Source organism: Nicotiana attenuata, unplaced genomic scaffold (assembly GCF_001879085.1).
Source record: "Nicotiana attenuata strain UT unplaced genomic scaffold, NIATTr2, whole genome shotgun sequence".
Classification (NCBI taxonomy): Eukaryota; Viridiplantae; Streptophyta; class Magnoliopsida; order Solanales; family Solanaceae; genus Nicotiana; species Nicotiana attenuata.
In genome coordinates this window covers 41004-60455 of record NW_017675425.1, presented here as the reverse complement: position 1 = coordinate 60455, position 19452 = coordinate 41004, and the positions used below count along the sequence as shown (strand labels likewise).

The window sequence follows — 19452 nt, the reverse complement described above, 5'->3', positions numbered from 1 at the left end:
CTTTTCTCTGCAATGCTCTTTTACTTCTTTTATTGTTTAATAACAATTTAGACGTTTTTAATTGTCTTTGTTTAAAATATCGTCAGATAAAATGTTTACGCAGTGATTTTTATTTATTTTTTGATATGAAATTGATTGAGTGACAAAGCTTTGACGTGGCAAGTAAACGTGATAGTTTGACAACAAAACTTTGACCTTCCAATTATCATATGTTTCGAACAATTTACTTGTAATTTAGTCACTTTAATATGAGTAAGAATACTCCAATAATTGATGAAATTCTGTGATTATACATGAAATTAACTCCAATTATTTTTTCTAAGGCACTCTTTGGTTTAATAAAAAATTTCTTGAAACACTTATTAGGTATTGTGTAATTTTTTTGGGTTGTTTAGGTCGTTAAATAAAGAAGTTCTCGAAATAAATTCTTTTTTAACAAGATTACTGCAATTAGACGTCAATCCGAATTCTTCGAAATAAAAAAAAACCAATTCGAATTAACGAGCCTTCAGGGTTTCCTGTCCTCTGCTTGTTTCATCAGTTAACCGCCGCCGCCGCCGCCGCCGTCACCGTCGAACCTTTTGGTAGTACAACACTTTAACAGGTAATTTGTCTCTGTCTGTACCCTCTTCGCCGTCACTCGACTTTTTACTTATATTAAGGAGATTTAACAGTTTATATATAATCAAAGGAATTCGTTTTTACTCTATTTGCACAGTATAGTTATACAAGATTTAATTGATACCTTCCCTCTACTTAGCACCACCACTGCTGGTGGCTACAGATGAAATGGAATGGAACGGATAAATGAATAGAGGGAATTTATGCTTCCAATTCCAACTACTTCAGAATTTAGGACCACTGACCCCAATTGTGTATGGCTGTTAAAACTATCAGCAAAACATCATCATTTGTGTTGTACATGCCTGGACTAAGATGAGATAAAGCAGTTAGAGTAGCTCGTTATTCTGTCTTTCTATCGCTATTGCTCGCATTAATCACGCAGAAAGTCGTTTTGGAAATTGGCAGGAATGGGAGCTGAGGATAATACAGTGGAGCAGACTCATTTTGAAACGCCGTCTGAAACTATTGAAGCCTTGCTCGAGGTACCTCAAATTAGCTTCTATGTTTCTTTTATGTTAACCATGATGTAGCCGTAATCTTGATTTACAAATTGAGTGAAAAATAGCACAATGAGCTCTGGTGGTTATAGAAGTCTGCCTAACTCCGAATTTCTAAGAATTCTAAATCAATCTGCACTCAAGTGGTGCAGGATTTTTTGCTTGATTTAATGCCCTCAATCTCTCTATTGCTTGTTCTCCATTAACAGGCTGCGAGATATGATGATTTAGATGATGTCACGAGCTTAGCATCTTCTGGTGTTTCTCTTGATTCAAAGGATTCAGAGGGCCGAACAGGTTATAGTTTTGAAATGTCTTATTTGATGATTTGGTAGTTATCCTATTTAAGAATAACATTCCCCCATTCTTCCCAAATGCCTTGTTTGATTATTCGATGGTTATGCGAGTTGAGATTACCTCTATTACCGGAGGCAAGACACAAATGACATGTTTCCCTAATGACGAAGTTTGATTTCCGGTGGGGTTATGCTTATATGAGAAAAAGGTACAATTTGTTCCTTATATTTGGTGCATGGACAACATAAAATCAAGGTCTACTTCTTATCATGGTATCATAGCCAGACTTATTCAGATTCTTGGTTTACTTGATGTTGGACCCTCATATTATGTTGTTCATGCACCAGATGTCCAGTTCTGTTTTTTAAAAGACCAAAAGGCAAGAGTGCAATACCTCCAATAATCAATAGTACCATTTTATCACAAGGTAAAAAAAAAGGCAGAATCACTAACATTATCAAAATAACACTTCCCTCAAATTCTATCATCAAGATGGAAAGTGCCTATAGTCCTTGTTTCTGCACGACTACATTTAATAAGTCAACTCTTTGAACTTACTAGATGAGGAGCCCACGTTCATATTTAGTGAGAAAAACAAGTCGAACATACTTATTTTCAAGACATGCTTGAGATGCCTTGCTTGTTGGTATTGTTGTAGGCTCCAGTGCTCTAATTGTCATGATTGGCAAGCCCTTCGACGATTTGTGAAGAGTGCTATGTGATGGTGGGCTATTGGCTCCATTTACCTCGTGTGGATTGGCCTTATTAGAGTCGGAGACACTTCGAAATGATTAGTTGATTTTGACTCTTTTCGACCTTTCTCAATGAAACTACCAACAATTACTTAGACTGGTGATACAAGAAAGGACATTGTTGGTAGTTTCATTACAGAAGGTTGGAAAGAGTCAAAATTAGCTAATCATTTTGAAAGTCTTCTACTTCAGTAAAGGCTAATCGGGGTGAATGGAGCCAATAGCCTACCATCACACGACACTCTTAACGAGTCATCTGAAGCCCCGATAGTCTCGTCAGTTAGAGCATTAGAGCCTACAACAATGGTAACCCGCTAGGCATTTCAAGCTTATCTTGAAAATGATTACATTTTGCATGTTTTTCTCATTAAATATGGAGGCAAACTCCTTATCTACTAATTTCGAAGGGCTGGATTATTTAATATAGAGCATTGACACTTTCTGTAGCGGATGATAAAATTTGTTGGAAGTGCCGTTTTGATAATGTTAGTGATTCTGCATTATTTATGGCCTTGTTTAATTATTTTTAGGTAACCATAGGACAGAATATAGCTTTCTAGTTTTGTTTTCCCTATGGTAACATGGTGCTATTGATTATTGAAGGTATTGCAATCTTGTCTTTTGGTTTTGTAAAAAAATAGAACTGAACATGTGGTGCTTGGACAACATAATGGGGGCCAACATCAAGTAAATCAAGAATTTGGATGGGTCTGACTCTAATACTATGATAAGAATTAGGCCTAACTCAGGCTCAAAAGCTAACTTATGAAGTGAGGATTGTCTAAGACGATATAAGGATATGTGGGACAAACTCAATATTTCCTCGCTCGCGTAGGATTGGACTTTTGGTGCGTGAACAACATAACAACGGAGCCCAACATCAGGAAACTAAGAATTGGGATGAAACTGGCTCTGATACCACGTTAAAGTGTGTTTCCATCTTATCTAAATGTTTAAGCTGTTAGAGGAAACACTCTTTTATTTTTTTTTATGAAGAATTGGGGTAAAACTGGCTCTGATACCACGTTAAAGTGTGTTTCCATCTTATCTAAATGTTTAAGCTATTAGAGAAAATACACTTTTATTTATTTTGTTTTTAACAAATGCATTACTTGGCCTACACTATTTGCTTTTTCCTAGATGGGTTGGCAGCTTTCAGAAAAAAAAGATATTGGCATGGGTCTTGTATATTGTACTTAGTGCTGAATTTCTGATTTTTTTAATCCTTCTGATTCTACCGTTTCAAGGTTATGAGAGAAGGAGCTTCCCCATTTCACTTTTCTTCATTTAATTGATTGCTGTGGCATCTCTTCTTTTGAAGAACACCTCTTTGTCGTACCATGTTTTCACTTGTTTCCTTTCTATGTTCCACCTTATCTCTATCCTTCTACTCTATTTACTCTTATGCATCTTCGGGTTGTTTACATTTTGAGACTAACCCACTCTTCCCTTGGGGTGTGTGTGTGTGTGTGTTTGTGTGTGGATTGTCCATTTCTTTCTTATTGCTCCTTCCATAAACTATGGATTTCTCATCTATCGGTGTGAGACCATTAAAGGGGATTCAATCATGGTAACTAGAAGACAAAGGTGGTTTTATGGTAAAATATCGAGGGCATAGTTGTGTTTTTAATTTATCCGCAGGAGACTGGATAAAGTAATTCAAACCAAAAAACTGTAGTGGTATTTGAAGGTGAACACCTGATTAAAGTATCTTGCTAGTCAATGTAACCCATTTAAGATGACCAATTCCAGAGAGGATAGTTTGTTTTGGGACATCCTCCAGATGATAACATTCTCCAGAACTTCTTGACAAGTTTGCAAAATTGTTTTGCTTTGCAATTTATTCTTAAAGGGAATCGGCCAACTTGAATATTCTTCCCTCCTTATATGAAGCGTATGAGCATGCTTCTAAAAGCTGAACTCACGTGGAGCACTTAGAAAAATCAGGAATCACCACCCCACACCAGCCCAAGATTTAGAGTTTAGTTATGCTTTTCTTGTTTCATGAAGATAGGATAAGGAAAAGGGTCTGGAGGTGGGGATGTGGCTGTTTGAACTTCTTTGTAAAAGTAATATTCTTTTATCTTATATAAGCTAAAGAATTCCTTTCATCTTATATAAGCTAAGGCATTCCTTTAAACTTATATACTGAATCAGCGACTTTGCTGCTTCTTGCTAATTAGACCTCCGTCCTATTAGTATCAGAGATGGTCGTTATAGTTGGAAGTCCTGTTATTGCAGTTTTTTATTCAGTCATGTATTCTAATTTGTAGCTAATGGGGAACTGGTTTTATTGTCAGGTCATCTACAAAACAGAAATTTGAACATAACAAAAATTCTTAGAAAATAAATCATTTTTACTTCAAAAAATTGGTAAATTACCAGTCAACCATGTATCATACTCTACTTGTGATTATTTGGTCATACATGTGAAGAATCATCTTAAAACATTTATTTGGAAGTAGCAAAAGCTTTCATGTTCCTTTTGGGTTTCTTTTTTATATTGGTAGAATTATGGAGAAACCATGAAGTTAAGTTCATCTCTCAGAAAATATCAGTAAACAACCCTTTATTGTTTTGTCCTTAATTCATATGTCGTAACTCGAAGCATATTTTAAACTTATTTTCTAAGTCAAATATTTAGGGTAATGATGTTACATCCTCTCTCCGTTTTAATTTATGTGGTATAGTTTGACTGATTATGGAGCTTAAGAAAAGATGGAAGACTTTTAAACTTGTGCTCTAAAAGATGTAATAACATTTGTGTAGCTATAAGAGTTTTAAACTTGCGGTTTTGAACATAACATAACATTTGTGTGGTTATAAAAACTTGTCATTAAGGGAAAATGAGAAGTTTAAAGTGAAATTACCTTTACATTAGAAAGTTGTCATTTTTTTTGAAATAGACTAAAAAGGAAATGCTGCCACATAAACTGCAATGAATGGAGTAATTCTTAAATACCATGAATAAAATATGTGAATTATTAGCTTCCAACAATTTCACAGACTTATGGACACCTTTCCATTCAGATGTTTCCTTTTCTCAAAGTTACGAACTTCCCCATCAAGATAGATAGGATATAAATGTAATATTGGATGCAATCAAACTACAAAGATAGTCACAATGGTTCAACAACTGGAATTCCATGTTGCAAGATCATGTTTCCTTGATTGTTGTAAGCCAAAAGACCAATAACCAGCTGGTTTAACTTCTGACCAAGTTTAAGCCCCTAACTTATTAGATTTTGAATTTTGAGATCCCACCCCTTTGAGTAGCAATTACATTCATATTCCGAATCTCATATGGGCTCGCCAACTTTTATAAATTAGCTTAACATTATATTTTTACAAGCTGTCTAATTCAATAGAAGATGAGTTCCAAATAAAGAAATTCAATTTGGTTGATATAAGAAATGAACCTTGGGCCTAACTCAACCTCAAAAGCTAGCTCATGAGGAGAGAATTTCCTAAAATTATACAAGGACACAAAGTTCATATTCCCACAATCATGTCGGATAACTTAAAATCACCTATCCCCTTGCACGCCTGGAGCGTGAACAACATAATATGTGGGTCCAACATCGGGTAAATCAAGAATTGGGATGGGCCTTATATCATGATAAGAAGTCAACCTGGGCATAATTCAATCTCCAAAAGCTAGCTCATAAAGTGAGTAATGCCCAAGATCATATAAGGAAATCAAGTACATAAAACCGATTGGGATCACTTAACAATTGACTTAACTTTTTAAAATAATAGTGGTATTCGGGCCAGCTTGTGCATAGCTCGACTATTCTACTGGGTACCTACTACCTCTCACAACCAAGATACCAGGTAACTCTACCCCTCAAGGTTTAGACTGTTGAAAAGAAAGCACTAGGAGTTTTTTGTTGTCTTTGTTGTGATTTGAAAACCTAACTATCCTTAGTTCTTACCCACTCATTGATAGCTAGGCCACACCTTGTGTTCTGGTTGATTGAATATCTACCAAACCTAAGGTCCTAAGTCTTGAACTACATATTTTTCCAGAACTAATTGATTAGTAATATGGAGAATTTTAATGTGGTCGAGTAGAGTTTCTTTTTTTTTTTTTTTTGACAATAAGTCGAGTAGAGTTTCTTCCCGTACCTGAAGTCCTAAGGTTTCTTTTCCAGAACTAATAGGTTTCTTATATGACTTGCTGAACTAACTACTTGCTTTGGCTATTTAATTTTTGCAGCACTTCATATGGCTTCGGCAAATGGGCACTGTGGCATTGTAGAATATCTTATTCGTAATGGAGCGGTGAGTGGACAGGGCTACTTATTTGTATTATTACGTTAAATAGCTGAACATGTCTACTTGTTACATTCTTGTTGATCTGATTTAGTGGTATCGATCTTTAATGAATAATCATTGTTCTCCGTATGTAGGAATTGCATCATTGACAAAACTTATGTCACTTGACTGCATTTCTCATTGGGCATGATTTAGTTTTTTAAATTTGAGCCAGACATTGGGGACTATTCTGAGTATTGAAATAGTCTCTTTGGAGCGGAGCTTCAACTTATCTTCTTCTTTGATATGTTTCGATACAATTGAGTGATGAAACATGATTAATCTAATTTTTGGTAGCAGGATGTCAATGCTTCCAATATGGAGAAAAATACACCTCTTCATTGGGCTTGCTTAAACGGACATATTGAGGTGACTTTTGCATTACTCTTGGATTATAAGTCCCTAGCATCCCTTAATTTATATGATGTCTTGTTAGGTGGTGAAGAGCTTAATCCTTGCTGGAGCAAGTGTCTCAGCCTTAAATAGGTGATGTATTTCTAACTTAAAGCGCTAACAGATTTTCAGATCAAATAAGCTTTTGCTTGTGATTTCCTCTCTTTGCTGAGTTCATTGTGCTGTCATTTTAGCCATGAGAGGACTCCTATCGACGAGGCAGTTAGCAGGGGTAAAATGAACATCATCGATGCGATCAACGAGGCAGTAGCCCAACTTGAACTCACTGGCACGACGGTATCATAAGAAGTCAGAATTATTTGACGTCATCTTGTACATTTTTCATGTGAGAGCTTGCGAGGATGCAAACTTCTTGGTGGTGGTTAATTTGTTCAGTGTTTTCTAATAACTTAAAATAGCCTTCCTACAAGTATTATGTAAGTTTGAACTTCAAATGTTCTCCCATGTCATATTTGGTGACAAGTTGACAATGTCAAATGATGCATACTCTAATAGCGTAGTATCAATAGCCTTATGAATTTATCAAGTTATTTCTGCAAAGATAGCTTTTCTTTAATCAGTTTGGCAGTTGAGGTGAATCCCTGACAATTATCATTGGATTTTGAGCTATAGCATAACTTGTTCCAAATTCATGTCTCAGTTAGTAATTTAAACTTTTCTGTTTGGTTCATTGAGAATGGCCTTCTTCTCAAACATTGGAAACCATCAATATGCAGGTTTCTTCAAGTGGACAAATTTGAGCAATGATTTGATGAACGAAAAAAAGGGCTATAGGAGAAGATGATAAACATATAGCGATTATGGTAGTGGTAGTATGGCTTACAGTATTTAAGGGCGCTCATTGAAAATTTTAAACCTCCTTCAAAGGCGGATCCAAAATTTAAACTAGAGAGGATGAGTTTTTTTGGTCCTCACCGCTGAATTCATTGCATATTTGCAATTATGGGTTCAGAATTTCATATTTATTGAGATTTTAATGTGTTTTTTTACATATATTTATGCCTCCAGGTAAAAAACGTGGTCGACCTCCTTTGCTATGTATATTGACAACACTGCTCTAATATACCCTCAAAATTTTGCAATTTGCATTCACTCATGGTCATCTATGTGTCATTTGGACTTCTTGAATTCTAATTTATCTGCAGGAAGTAACAGTTTAGGATTCATTAATCTGGTGTTGTGGTTTGTATGTAGATAACATGTCACCACTCATAACACTCGTAATTTCAGAGGGATTGCAGAGTTCACTGCATGAATTCAGTGCTAAATATAACTGTTTTATGCTTTGGAGTATAAAAATTAACAAAGCAGAATGATGATAGAGGAAGAATAATCTTTTGACTTTCTTTTCTAGTTTCTCTGTTGTGAAAAAATACGGGAAAATGACACTGTATAGCCGCTTTCATAATAGCCGAAAAAATGTATATTTTTACATTTTGTATGTTATATACAATTTTATACACTTTTTCGACCAACGAATGTAAATAGTTTCTGGCGCGGGCTAAAAGTGATAATACCCGCTGATCAGTTAGCCCTTCTGTGAAATAGAACCAAAAGGGCCTGTGAATAACTGGAATGTAATGTTCTATTATCGAAATTGAAATGACTTAATCAACAAACCTTTTCAGAAGCAAATAGTCAAGGAAATATGGAATTCAGTCAATAAAGAAAATTTAACAAGTATATGGATGCAGGATTTTGCAGGATTCTTGTTTCATGGATACTTGTTGCTCAACTACAAGAATTACTTTACATATCAGGAAATCACATGAAGAGTACTATAAATAGCGAACCCCCCCACCCCCACCTATACATGGTTGCTGGTGACAATGGAATATTGTTTCCAAAGCTTGATCAGATATATACTATGAATATGAGGTCAATATTCAACAAGTAATTCTACAGTTTGAGGAGTGACTCAATACTTTAAAATGAGCAAATCTTTGTTAGTTCTTGCACCAACACAATGTAGTTTTTCCATTGTCAAATCACTTTATATAATACACCATACAGTTGGTATCTACAAAGGGAAAACAACTCATGTTGCACCAAAACTTTCTTGCATCCATTTTGCTTGAATTTGCAGCCCTGCATCCCTCAGAGAATTCAAAGCTGACCTATGAAGTCTCCCATCTAACTTTGTGCCTTCTCTCTTCATATTTTGCAAAAGACCAATCAACTCATCAACTCTATTCATTTTAGAGAAAACACCAACCATAATCCCAGCCATTGCCCTATCAATTCTTCCGCCGTTTAGTGTAAATTCTTGATAATATGTCAAGCACTTGTCAAATTCCCTTGCCCTGCTATAAGCACTTATAATGCTTGTGTAACTTACCCTATCTGGAAAAATTTTCCTTCTCTTCATCTCCTTCCATATTTTTTCCACTTGCCTTAAGTTTAGAACTTTTCCATGAATGTCCAAAAGAGAATTGTATACCCATACATTTGGTTGACATCCTCTTTCTTTCATTTTTGCAACAAGTTTCATTGCATCTTTAGGTCTTCCTGTTTTTCCATACATTGCAATCATGCTAGAATAAGCCACTACACATTTATCAAATCCCTTTTGCTCCATCTCAGAAAATACCATTTCTGCATTAGAATACAAACCAAGCCTACAATATAAGTTCAATACTGAAGCATATGTCACTTGACCTGGTTCACAGCCTTGTGAACAAAGATCTTCATACACTTTAACTGCAGATTTCAGACCTCTTTTTCTTGAAAAGCCATTCACTATTGCACAAAATATGCAATCAGAGACTCGGATTTTTACCCGAGCCATCACTGCAACAACATCAAGAGTCTTTTCCATCAACCCCTCTTCAATATACATCAATACTAGTTTCAAGAACAAAGCTGGATCCCTCAACATTCTCTTGCCTTCAGCTTCTTCTAAAAGTTCTTCAGCCATTTTCACTTCACGAATGCTCGCGAATCCACATATAAGTATGGAATAAAATGAATGATCCTCTTGAATTCCCTTCTTGTTCATGTCTCTAAAGTACTCCAAAGCCTCAAAAGCGCGCCCCGATTTCCCTAATGACTCACACAGATTCTTGTAAATTTGTGCATAATAAGGTGTGGACACTACTTTCTTGCTCTCAAATTCTTGAAAAAGTGCCACAACTTTGTCACAATGCCCCATTTTTAAATGTGCTTCCATTATACTACAGTAACAACCAGAGTCTAATACAAGTCCAGCAGATCTCATTCTTTCATACAAAACAACACTACTGCTATACATATGCAACTTATTGTAACCTTTCACAGCAGAATCAAAGGCCAAAACAGAAAGTTCTTGATCATAAAGTATAAACACTTCAAGCAAACTATTTACAATCTTGAATTTTCTTGCTTTTATGCAGCTAGTAATCAATTTACAACATGTTGAACTATCAGGCAAAACTTGAGAACTTCTCAAATCTTCACACAATGAAATAATTGAACCCCATTTGTTTGAATACACCAAATACCTGATAAGAAGCTTTAGTGTTGATTTTTCAGGTCTAAAATCTGTATTTTCCTTGGCTTTTTCATAGTAATCATATCCAATTCCTTGAGTTTGAGGATCCTTAAGTAAACTGCATATTAAACCATTGAAATCCTTGGAATCAGTCAAACAAGTAGAAGTAGTAGTACTATAATCTTGAAGTTCCAAGTCCAATTCTATTATTTTGGAATTTTTTGAGGGTGATTTTTGGCTTTTTTCTTCTAAGACAGGAGATGAACAGCTAGAGGATTTAGCAACCAGAGTTCTTGAATTAAAGTAAATATTTGAGAGGAAAGGTAAAGTTTTACAAGAATAGCATATTTTTGGTTTCAAGATTCTGTTTTTACAGTTAATGCAAGGTGGAAATGACCAATCTGAAGATTTGGCAATAGCCATTGAAGAAAGAATTGAACTGAAAAAGAGAAATGAGTTTTTGTATGTAAAGGAGTTCTTTGTATTTGCATTATGTACGTAGGTAGGAAATTGTAAAAACATTATCAGTTCCAGATTCTGCCATGCATGTGGCTTGTACTGACCACTCATTGTATGACACGTGTGTGGTTATGGACTTTAGACTTATCACCGTAGATTTCAGCCACATAACTTTTGTCTATGCAAAATGAAAATCAAGCTGCAAATATTGTTGAATTTAGCCAGGTCAATGGCGAAGGGACTTGACATAATTGGTAAAGTTGCTGTCATGTGGCTAGGAGGTCATGGGTTCGAGCCGTGGAAACAGCCTTTCGCAGAAATATAGGGTAAGATTACGTACGATAAACACATATGGTCCGGCTCTTCCTCGGACCCCGCGAATAGCGGGAGCTTAATGCATCGGGCCGACTGCCCCTTTTTGTAGCTAGGTCAATGGCGTGGGTACACAGTAAGTATCCTCCCGTTTACGTTAGATTAAGCAATTTAATCTTAATAATAAAAACAAAAACAAAAATCATTTAACTATAATTAAGTGATATATATGACAAACACTTGTTTTATATTCATTTGGTTGAGGTGAATATTGAACGCGAGTAAGTTTTAAGGGAAAATGACATTGTATAGCCGCTCTCAAAATAATATATATATATATATATATATATATATATATATATATATATACACATTCTGTTTGTTATAAACAAAAATTGTAAAAATTTTATATACTTTTTTGAGTAAAAATTGCACGGGGCGCCCTATTTGGGCGCCCCTTTTTAACCTGTAGCCGCTTTGTCTTTTTGTTTGCATCCGTACCCACTTTTTAAAAAACTTCAGCTTCCCTTTATAACTGGGAAACTTCAGCTCTTACTAAACAAAAACTTCAGCTCTAGAGCTGAAGTTTTTATTTTATAACTAGCAAACTTCAGCTCTAGAGCTGAAATTTTCGGGTTACTAAACAAAAACTTCAGCTCTAGAGCTGAAGTTTTTATTTTATAACTGGCAAACTTCAGCTCTAGAGCTGAAAGTTCGCGAAGTTTAAAAAAAAAAAACTTCAGCTCTAGAGCTGAACTTCAGGCCCGGCTACTAAAATGCTGAAGTTTTGTGTAATTGCCTTTGCTACTTCAGCCCCGTGTGCTGAAGTTATGTGAAAAAGCGGGTACGCTTGCAATTTTTTTTGCAAAGCGGGCACAGGTTAAAATGTGGCACAAAAAGCGAGTATAGATGCAAATGCCCCCTTTTTTGACTACCAAACATAAATAATTTTTGCCACGGGTTAAAATTGGAAAAAGCCCAAATTTTAACTAGGTAGACTACCTCCGTCCTCCATTTCACTTGAAGGAGCATCTGAGAGTAATTTGCATGGTCTTTATCCAATAAATATAAGAATTTTTTTTCTGTAAAATTCCAAACTTAGTTCAGCCATCAACTTGACTAGCCAATGTAGCATATATTCATTTAAGGGATTGGATAAACGCCAATTTATAATAAAACATTTTTTATGATAAATATCGTATAAATGAACGGAATATTGTATCCCACAATGAGATCAAAATGTAAAAGTTATGTTTTTGAAGTGCAATTCAAATACTAAATCATATTTATATTAACCATATGCATGGTGATTTTATGTGGTAAAGAAAACCTTTAATTTGTTGGAGAACTAAAATTAATTGTAACTTAGAATTTGATATAATAATAAAGAATATTAGATGCATTCTTATGATCTTATCATCCTATGTCACTAAACAAAATAATAATAATAATAACATTTCGTACTAATTAAAAAACTTGAAAAAGGTTGTTACAATTTTATTAACGTGACCATGAAAGGAGATAATATATATATTTTATTAATTAGGAATAATTTTAAAAACCTTCCTTCAGATTAGGTTTGACAACATTAACATCCCATGTAGTAGTATTATGTTTGCCTCCTTATTTCACTTTTTGTGTAATGCAGACTAATTATATCTTGATCAATTTGCTCTTCCTGATATTTAGAGTGTGTTTGGAACGAAGGAAAATGTTTTTCAGAAAAAATATTTTTCTAGAAAATGTTTTCATGGAAAATGAGTGGTTTTATCACTTATTTTTCCTTATTTGTATGGGTCAAAATCTGACCATGGGTTAATCGTCCCTAAGTGGAACGACATGGGGTCGACCAAATAACAGTCGTGCCAACACGGCAAGATGACAAAGAGCACCTCGGCCATCGTCAGGGCCGAATCATAGGAAAACTTAAAACTTACGTCGCAGAACAAACGTAGTGGTCAAGCAAAAGATAGAAGGCACAACGACGAGAAAGGATGTTGGTCAAAGACCATTGGACAAATAGGGAAGTTATTAATATAAATAGGACTAGCTAAACCCAAAAGGGGGATCTTTTGGGAGGGGGGAAAAAGGAGCCTCCATAAAGGAGATAACAAGGAGAAACTCTTCATCATCAATATTCTCTTCTCTTTCCATTCATTGCTCTCATGAGGCAAGACTGCCCCAGATATAAGCTAACCGCACTTAATTGACGTGTAACTGTTATATGAAGAAACATTACCCGCTATTATACTTTCCTTTATTCTTACATTCTGTATGTTTAGATCTGAATTTAGTTATGTTTGACTAAGATTTACCTTCTATTATATTAGTAATTAGTTTGACAAAAAGGATTTTATACTTTTTGCTCAAACAATTTGGCGCCGTCTGTGGAGATTTCTTAGCCAAATTTCTTAGTTTCCTTCAGATCTAGAACCGGCGAAACGCCACCACCCACTCAAAAGAGCGATAAAAAAACCTTCAAGACAACAATACTAATCTAGGTCAGGCTGCGACATAAAAGTAGAAGTTATAACCATCTATGCAAAACCCATATCTCGCCAGTAGCGATAGGGTTGGCACGGCATACATACGTTCAAAAAAGGATCATGGTCATCTGACGTGACCACACCCCCATTCGACGCATTTTCCTCATATATATTAACCCATATTCCCACCCTTTATGAGAGGACGACAGCTTGCTGCGCGGTCTTTTGAAGGAATGGGCACATTCTGCCCTACTTTCATATTCCCCCACGCATCGGATGATCCGTAAACGGGGTATGACATGTTTCCCTTGTTGTGGGTACAAATCAAACGAGATCGGACCGGGACTCGATTTCAACACTTCAGCAAGTGAGGTGGGCCCAACCCGCGCGAAGCACAGACGCTATTATAGGCGGAGCTGAACACGACCGTCAAATCTAAAACCAGGCAGAGCAAGTAACACGACAATGCCATTTTTTTTCGCTGACCCGTTGGATCGAGGTACAAAAAATTTCATTTTGGTTTATCCTCTATTGATTGGTGTAGGCAGGAATGCGGGCACTTGCAGGGGCAAGCGAGCAAAGGGGCATTTAAACCAGCGATGATGGAAGGAAAGTTACTACAAAATAATTGGAATGTCAGGCACCATTTCAACACTGCAACCCCTGAGAAAGGATACTCATCAAGTCGCACCCTTTCTCCTTCGCCCGGATCTCATCCCAGCTGGGTCCTCTCGGGAAGATTTCTAACAAGGCGACGAAAGGGGCGTCTTGACGTATAAGTACGGTTCATCACCCCGCCTGCCGACTACTTTCCCAGAGCGGGCAATGAAGGGACTAGATACATGGAAACTCCTCCAATATGAGTACGAAACGAACATGTATAGCATTCTCCAATGGCTGAAACAGAGCAACATTTTGTACTCCCCATCAAGGTAGTCTACAACGCAAGCAAAACTAAGCAAACTGGGACTCACCTAGGAAATGCATCATAGTCTACAACGCAAACAAAACTAAGCAAAATGGGACTTACCCGGGAAATGAATCGTACTCTACAACGCAAACAAAATTAAGCAAACTGGGACTCACCCAAGAAATGCATCGTATTCTCCAATGCAAGCAAAGTTAAGCAAACTGGAACTCAACCAGGAAACGCAGAGGCTAAGCAAAACTGGGGCTCCCTCAGGGAACACCCAATATTCTCCAGTAAAAACAAAATCGAGTGCGCCAGGATTTATTTCGATGTACGTATAAACAGTATGGTGATCTGTGAAATCCTCCAAAATCTGACAGACACAACAGGCTAACATTTCGACCTTAGCTCGAAATAACACCCATACGGCCAAGGGCCATTGCTAAAAGAAGAATTCGACCTCGCTCGAATCGCAACGAGTTAACATTTTGACCTTAGCTCGAAATAACACCCCTAAGGCCAAGGGCCATCGCCAAAAGAAGAATTTGACCTCGCTCGAATTACCACGGGCTAATATTTCGACCTTAGCTCGAAATAACACCCCTACGGCCAAGGGCCATCGCCAAAAGAAGGATTCGACCTCGCTCGGATTACCACGGGCTAACATTTCGACCTTAGCTCGAAATAACACCCCTATGGCCAAGGGCCATCGCCAACAGAAGAATTCGACCTCGCTCGAATCACAACGGGTTAGCATTTCGACCTTAGCCCAAAATAACGCATTTACGGCTGCCGATTATCGTCAAACAAAAGTCTTTGTTTTACGAACTTGTCCAAACAAGTCAGAAATTAACTTCGCTCCAAGTTCCAAGTTCGACCTCGCTCGAATACATATGAAAATGCCAACTTCGCCTGAATCGGCAAGTGAATTCAATCCCCCTCGAATGAGTTGAAGCCGACTTCGTCCGAAATGACGAACCCGAGTTCAAACTCGTTTGAATCGAAGATGACTCCGCCTAAAGCGACAAATCAAAAGTCAATCTCGCCCAAATGTGCAAACCCGAAAAAACTCCATTCGGACTCACACAACGAGACCCCCTCGGTCCAGTCAAAGTCGGATTCCCAAAACGAGAAAATCAGGGATTCGCCATACAAAAATCCGAAGGTCTATACCAAAACAAAAAAAGTAAAGCAAGGGAAAATGAGAGCAGTTCAAAGGTCGTACAACGACGAAACAACCCTTTTATTTATACGCGTAACAGCCGCACCTTATACACGCCCAACACATGTCCAATACAATAATATATATATATATATATATATATATATATATATATATATATATATATATACTAAGGCAACAACTTTTCACTCGGCGTCATCACAGCCGTTCTCCCCATCATTATCTCCAAGAAATTCCTCCTCAGCATTAGCATCCTCGCCGGCCTCCGGTGTCGCAGGGTCGTAGCCGCAGTTGACGCGATCCTCTCGTGCCTTCGTCCGAGCTTCTTCATAAGCGGCCTCAGAAACATTGCCCGCCTCCCACAAACTCTTGTATATGTCCCGTTGGGCCTCGGCATGAACCCAAAGCTCGTGCAAATGGCGAGGAACAGCGGCAGAGGCAGATTCAACTTGGGCCAACAGTTGCGCTTTTCAGCCTCGAGTACAGCAACCTGATCTCCCAAGCTTGAAGCTTCACGGTCGATCTCGCCAATGCGCTCTTTGAGCCTCGCCTCCCTTAGCGTGGTCGTTGCCCTCTCGGATTCCTGCTCGGATTGAAGGACACGGATAGTGTCCTCCAACGCTGCCGCTGTCACACCTCCTTTTTTACTACTACCCCGGAAGAGGATATAGTAAAGGGAGTTTTTCCAATTAAAGGACAATCGAAACGGGATTCTTTTATTAAAATTTCAGAGTCGCCACTTGGGAGATTTATGGTGTCCCAAGTCACCGGTTGAATCCCGAATCGAGGAAAAGATTGACTCTGTTTAACAGTCCGCGAACCAGAAATTCGAGTAAGGAATTCTGTTAACCCGGGAGAAGGTGTTAGGCATTCCCAGGTTCCGTGGTTCTAGCACGGTCACTCAACTGTCATATTTGGCTTATTTATTTGATTTTAATACATGTTTTAATCTATGTGCTTTTAACTTTGAACCGCTTTTATCATTATTATTTTAAGAGAATTGCAACGTCGTGAAAACATGTCTCGAATCGCGTCACATAAATACACCCGCAATTTTTGACATGTTTCGACTTCGTGGAGATTTGGATTTGGGTCACATAAATGTGCACCCGTATTTAGGAAGGTAAAATTATTCAATGACGGCCCTAAAGCGTCTAGCGTATTGTTAACTTTGGGGAAGGCCGCGAAATTCGCTAAACGGCCCATCCCGAATTCTAAGTATTTTTAATTAAGCATTGAATGAGGGCCCCGCAATTTGTATTTTATTCGGCGAGGTTCGTCTCATCACTTTTATTTAAAGGTCAATCCTAAAGTGACTATGATTTTCTACCTGCTATTTTGTCTCTAACGCTAAAAGAAATGTCCTAATTTATTAATAAGTGCGAAAGGTCCAAACTCCATAATACAATTTCAGACAATTAGGCCAAGAATTGAATAGGGGCAGCACGCCATTCTCCACCAAAGCTTCAGTTCCGTTATTCAAATATTGGGCAAACTGGGCCCCCAAGATAGTCCAATACACAAAAATGCAAGTAAAGTGAGCCTCAGGCCCAAGTGGATATCAGTTTTTAATTTGCTATTGGGCCAACGTGAGCCCAACAACAGGGCTTGGTTCTTATGCTTTTAAACAAATTTGTGAACCTGCTGATGAGGAAACAAATAAGACCAGCGCGAACCATTAACTTCGACTACTAACCTAGAATGACCAACATTTGCATTGAAACATTTGCTTAGAATTGAATCAACGACCAGCACACTAATTCCGACTTAATTGCAAACTTAAACTGTTTATGATTTTGAATTTTAAACAGAAAATTGCTAAGCTAAATAAGTATTAGCTATACTAAATCTGAAGTTGATCAACTACAAATTAACACAATTCAGCCAGTCCAGTATTATATACAATAACAATGCTAATCAAAGCTCAATGAACTACTTGCTTTGTTTAATGCTAGCAGACTACAAATTGGAAATCAACACAGTCCAAGTCACTTTAAAGTTCTAATTACAGTCCGCTTTTAATCACACTGGACGATTAACTAAATCACACAGAAAGTCATTCAAAACGTAACAAACAGTAGGTCTATAGCATAAACTTCACTTTCATTTTATTTCCATCAGGAGATCTACATTGAAACAAGCTCGAATGTGTACCTGGAATATGAAATAATAAGAGAAAGGGAAGGGAGGTCAGCGATAGCAGGCAGCAAACTGATGCTTAGAACAGCTCAGAAAATAAACCAGCAGTCTAGAAACGATTTCAAAACCAGCGAATTCAGGAACAATTTCAAAATTCCATTGAGAGATCAAACAGCAACAATTTTACCACTGAAACTCCTCAAAATCAACTCGAACATACCCACATAAACTCAAAATTTTTCCAGAAACATTGTAAAACCCTTCAGTGATTAAGATTTGAGCTAGGAATTGACCATTAGATGCTGAAATATCAAACTCGAACTTGTGACTTCAATGAAACAATAACTTTTGAATTTTTGGATTTTTCTATTGTTTTTTTTTCCTGTTTTTGGATTTTTCTGTGGTAATCTAAGATCTAAAGAAGATTTTTCTTACTTCTATTGATCTGAATTTCAAATTTAGATTTCAGATCTGTGGAAGAGATTTTGGGGGGAATTTAGAGGTTTCAAGACTTGTGAATCAAGGCAGTATACACTGCCTTTTATAGGCAAAATGAGAGCAGCCCATAAATTTCTATTTACACTATTAGTCCCTCTTTTATTTATTCAGTTTGGTCCTTTATTTACTGACTTGTTACTCAAGTAAGTACACCTATTTTTGTGAATTTCAACTTAAAACCCCTTCTAGAAAGTCCTAGGGAGTTCCATTTTCAGTTGCTACAATATTCTCTTGTCAATAATGCCTAAATTACCCTTTATGTATCTGAAAATTAACAGATCAAACCAAACCAACCCCCTTCCTACCCTAGTAGCTGGTCAAGAATTAACCATGGCTAAACGAAGTTCTATCCTTATCCAGCTATAACCCAAAATCCTAAAAAAAAATTAAACTAATTAAACAATCCCGAAATTAAGTCTAAGGATCTAGTAGGCCTGTAATCAAGCAAATTGAAACTAAATCATATTACCAAAAAGATGCTCATGAATCAACACAAAATCAAACTAGAAAAGAAAATCAAAAACAAGAAAAATCAAAACAAAAATTAATCAAAACCTAAACACACACAAAATCAAACTAAGAAGAAAAGGAAATCAAAATAGAACGGAATTAAATCAAAACTAAGATGCAAACAGAATCGATTACAACCCTAAAACCTCTGAATTAATTAATCAAAAGAAGAAGAAAACAGGTTCTAATCGACCGCTTTGGATCTTTGAAGCTCAAGCTTGAATCGACATTTTGGACCATTTCGAAGGAAATCAATGACCTATGAGGCATGAGGAAGGCACAAGGGTCACGGAGTGTTGTTTTTGAGCGATTTGGAAGTGGCGCCGCCGTAGGCGGCGGAGGCGGCGTCCACAGTTTCGGATATTCGAGGAGAAAGGCTGGGATTCGAGCCATGGGGGTTTGGGGTTCGGAAAGAGAAGGACGTGGGGAGTCTATGGTGTAATTTTCAGGGCCATCGGAGTATCGCCGCCGGCGGAGGCGATTTCCGGCCGGCGGCGAGCGGCGGAAGACGGTGGAATTAGGGTTTGTGGGGTGAGGTTGAGTAGACGGGCTTTGGGGGGTGGGGGTGCTCCTCAGACAATTAAA

At 37.3% G+C, this 19452-nt stretch overlaps 2 protein-coding genes across 2 annotated transcripts; one reads left to right on the top strand and one right to left on the bottom strand.

Annotated features, from left to right (window-relative positions):
* Positions 1 to 273: 273 nt before the first annotated feature.
* Positions 274 to 7479, top strand: LOC109220064 (GA-binding protein subunit beta-2). Its single transcript, XM_019384524.1, has 7 exons — positions 274 to 604; positions 1030 to 1106; positions 1331 to 1418; positions 6390 to 6454; positions 6788 to 6856; positions 6924 to 6973; positions 7075 to 7479. The coding sequence occupies exons 2-7, from the start codon at positions 1032 to 1034 to the stop codon at positions 7184 to 7186; spliced, it is 459 nt and encodes a 152-aa protein (XP_019240069.1). The 5' UTR covers positions 274 to 604; positions 1030 to 1031; the 3' UTR covers positions 7187 to 7479.
* Positions 7480 to 8738: 1259 nt separating this feature from the next.
* On the bottom strand, positions 8739 to 10854 carry LOC109220063 (pentatricopeptide repeat-containing protein At5g13770, chloroplastic). The gene has a single exon (XM_019384523.1). It carries the CDS (start codon positions 10791 to 10793, stop codon positions 8940 to 8942), a length of 1854 nt encoding a protein of 617 aa, XP_019240068.1. The 5' UTR covers positions 10794 to 10854; the 3' UTR covers positions 8739 to 8939.
* Positions 10855 to 19452: the final 8598 nt, after the last annotated feature.

Coding starts and splice junctions, on each gene's coding strand:
- LOC109220063 (XM_019384523.1), bottom strand. CDS start 10,793: ATGGCTATTGCCAAATCTTCAGATTGGTCATTTCCACCTTGCATTAAC.
- LOC109220064 (XM_019384524.1), top strand. CDS start 1,032: ATGGGAGCTGAGGATAATACAGTGGAGCAGACTCATTTTGAAACGCCG. Junction 6,455..6,787: donor ATCTTATTCGTAATGGAGCG/GTGAGTGGACAG, acceptor TTTTGGTAGCAG/GATGTCAATGCTTCCAATAT. Junction 6,857..6,923: donor GCTTAAACGGACATATTGAG/GTGACTTTTGCA, acceptor ATGTCTTGTTAG/GTGGTGAAGAGCTTAATCCT.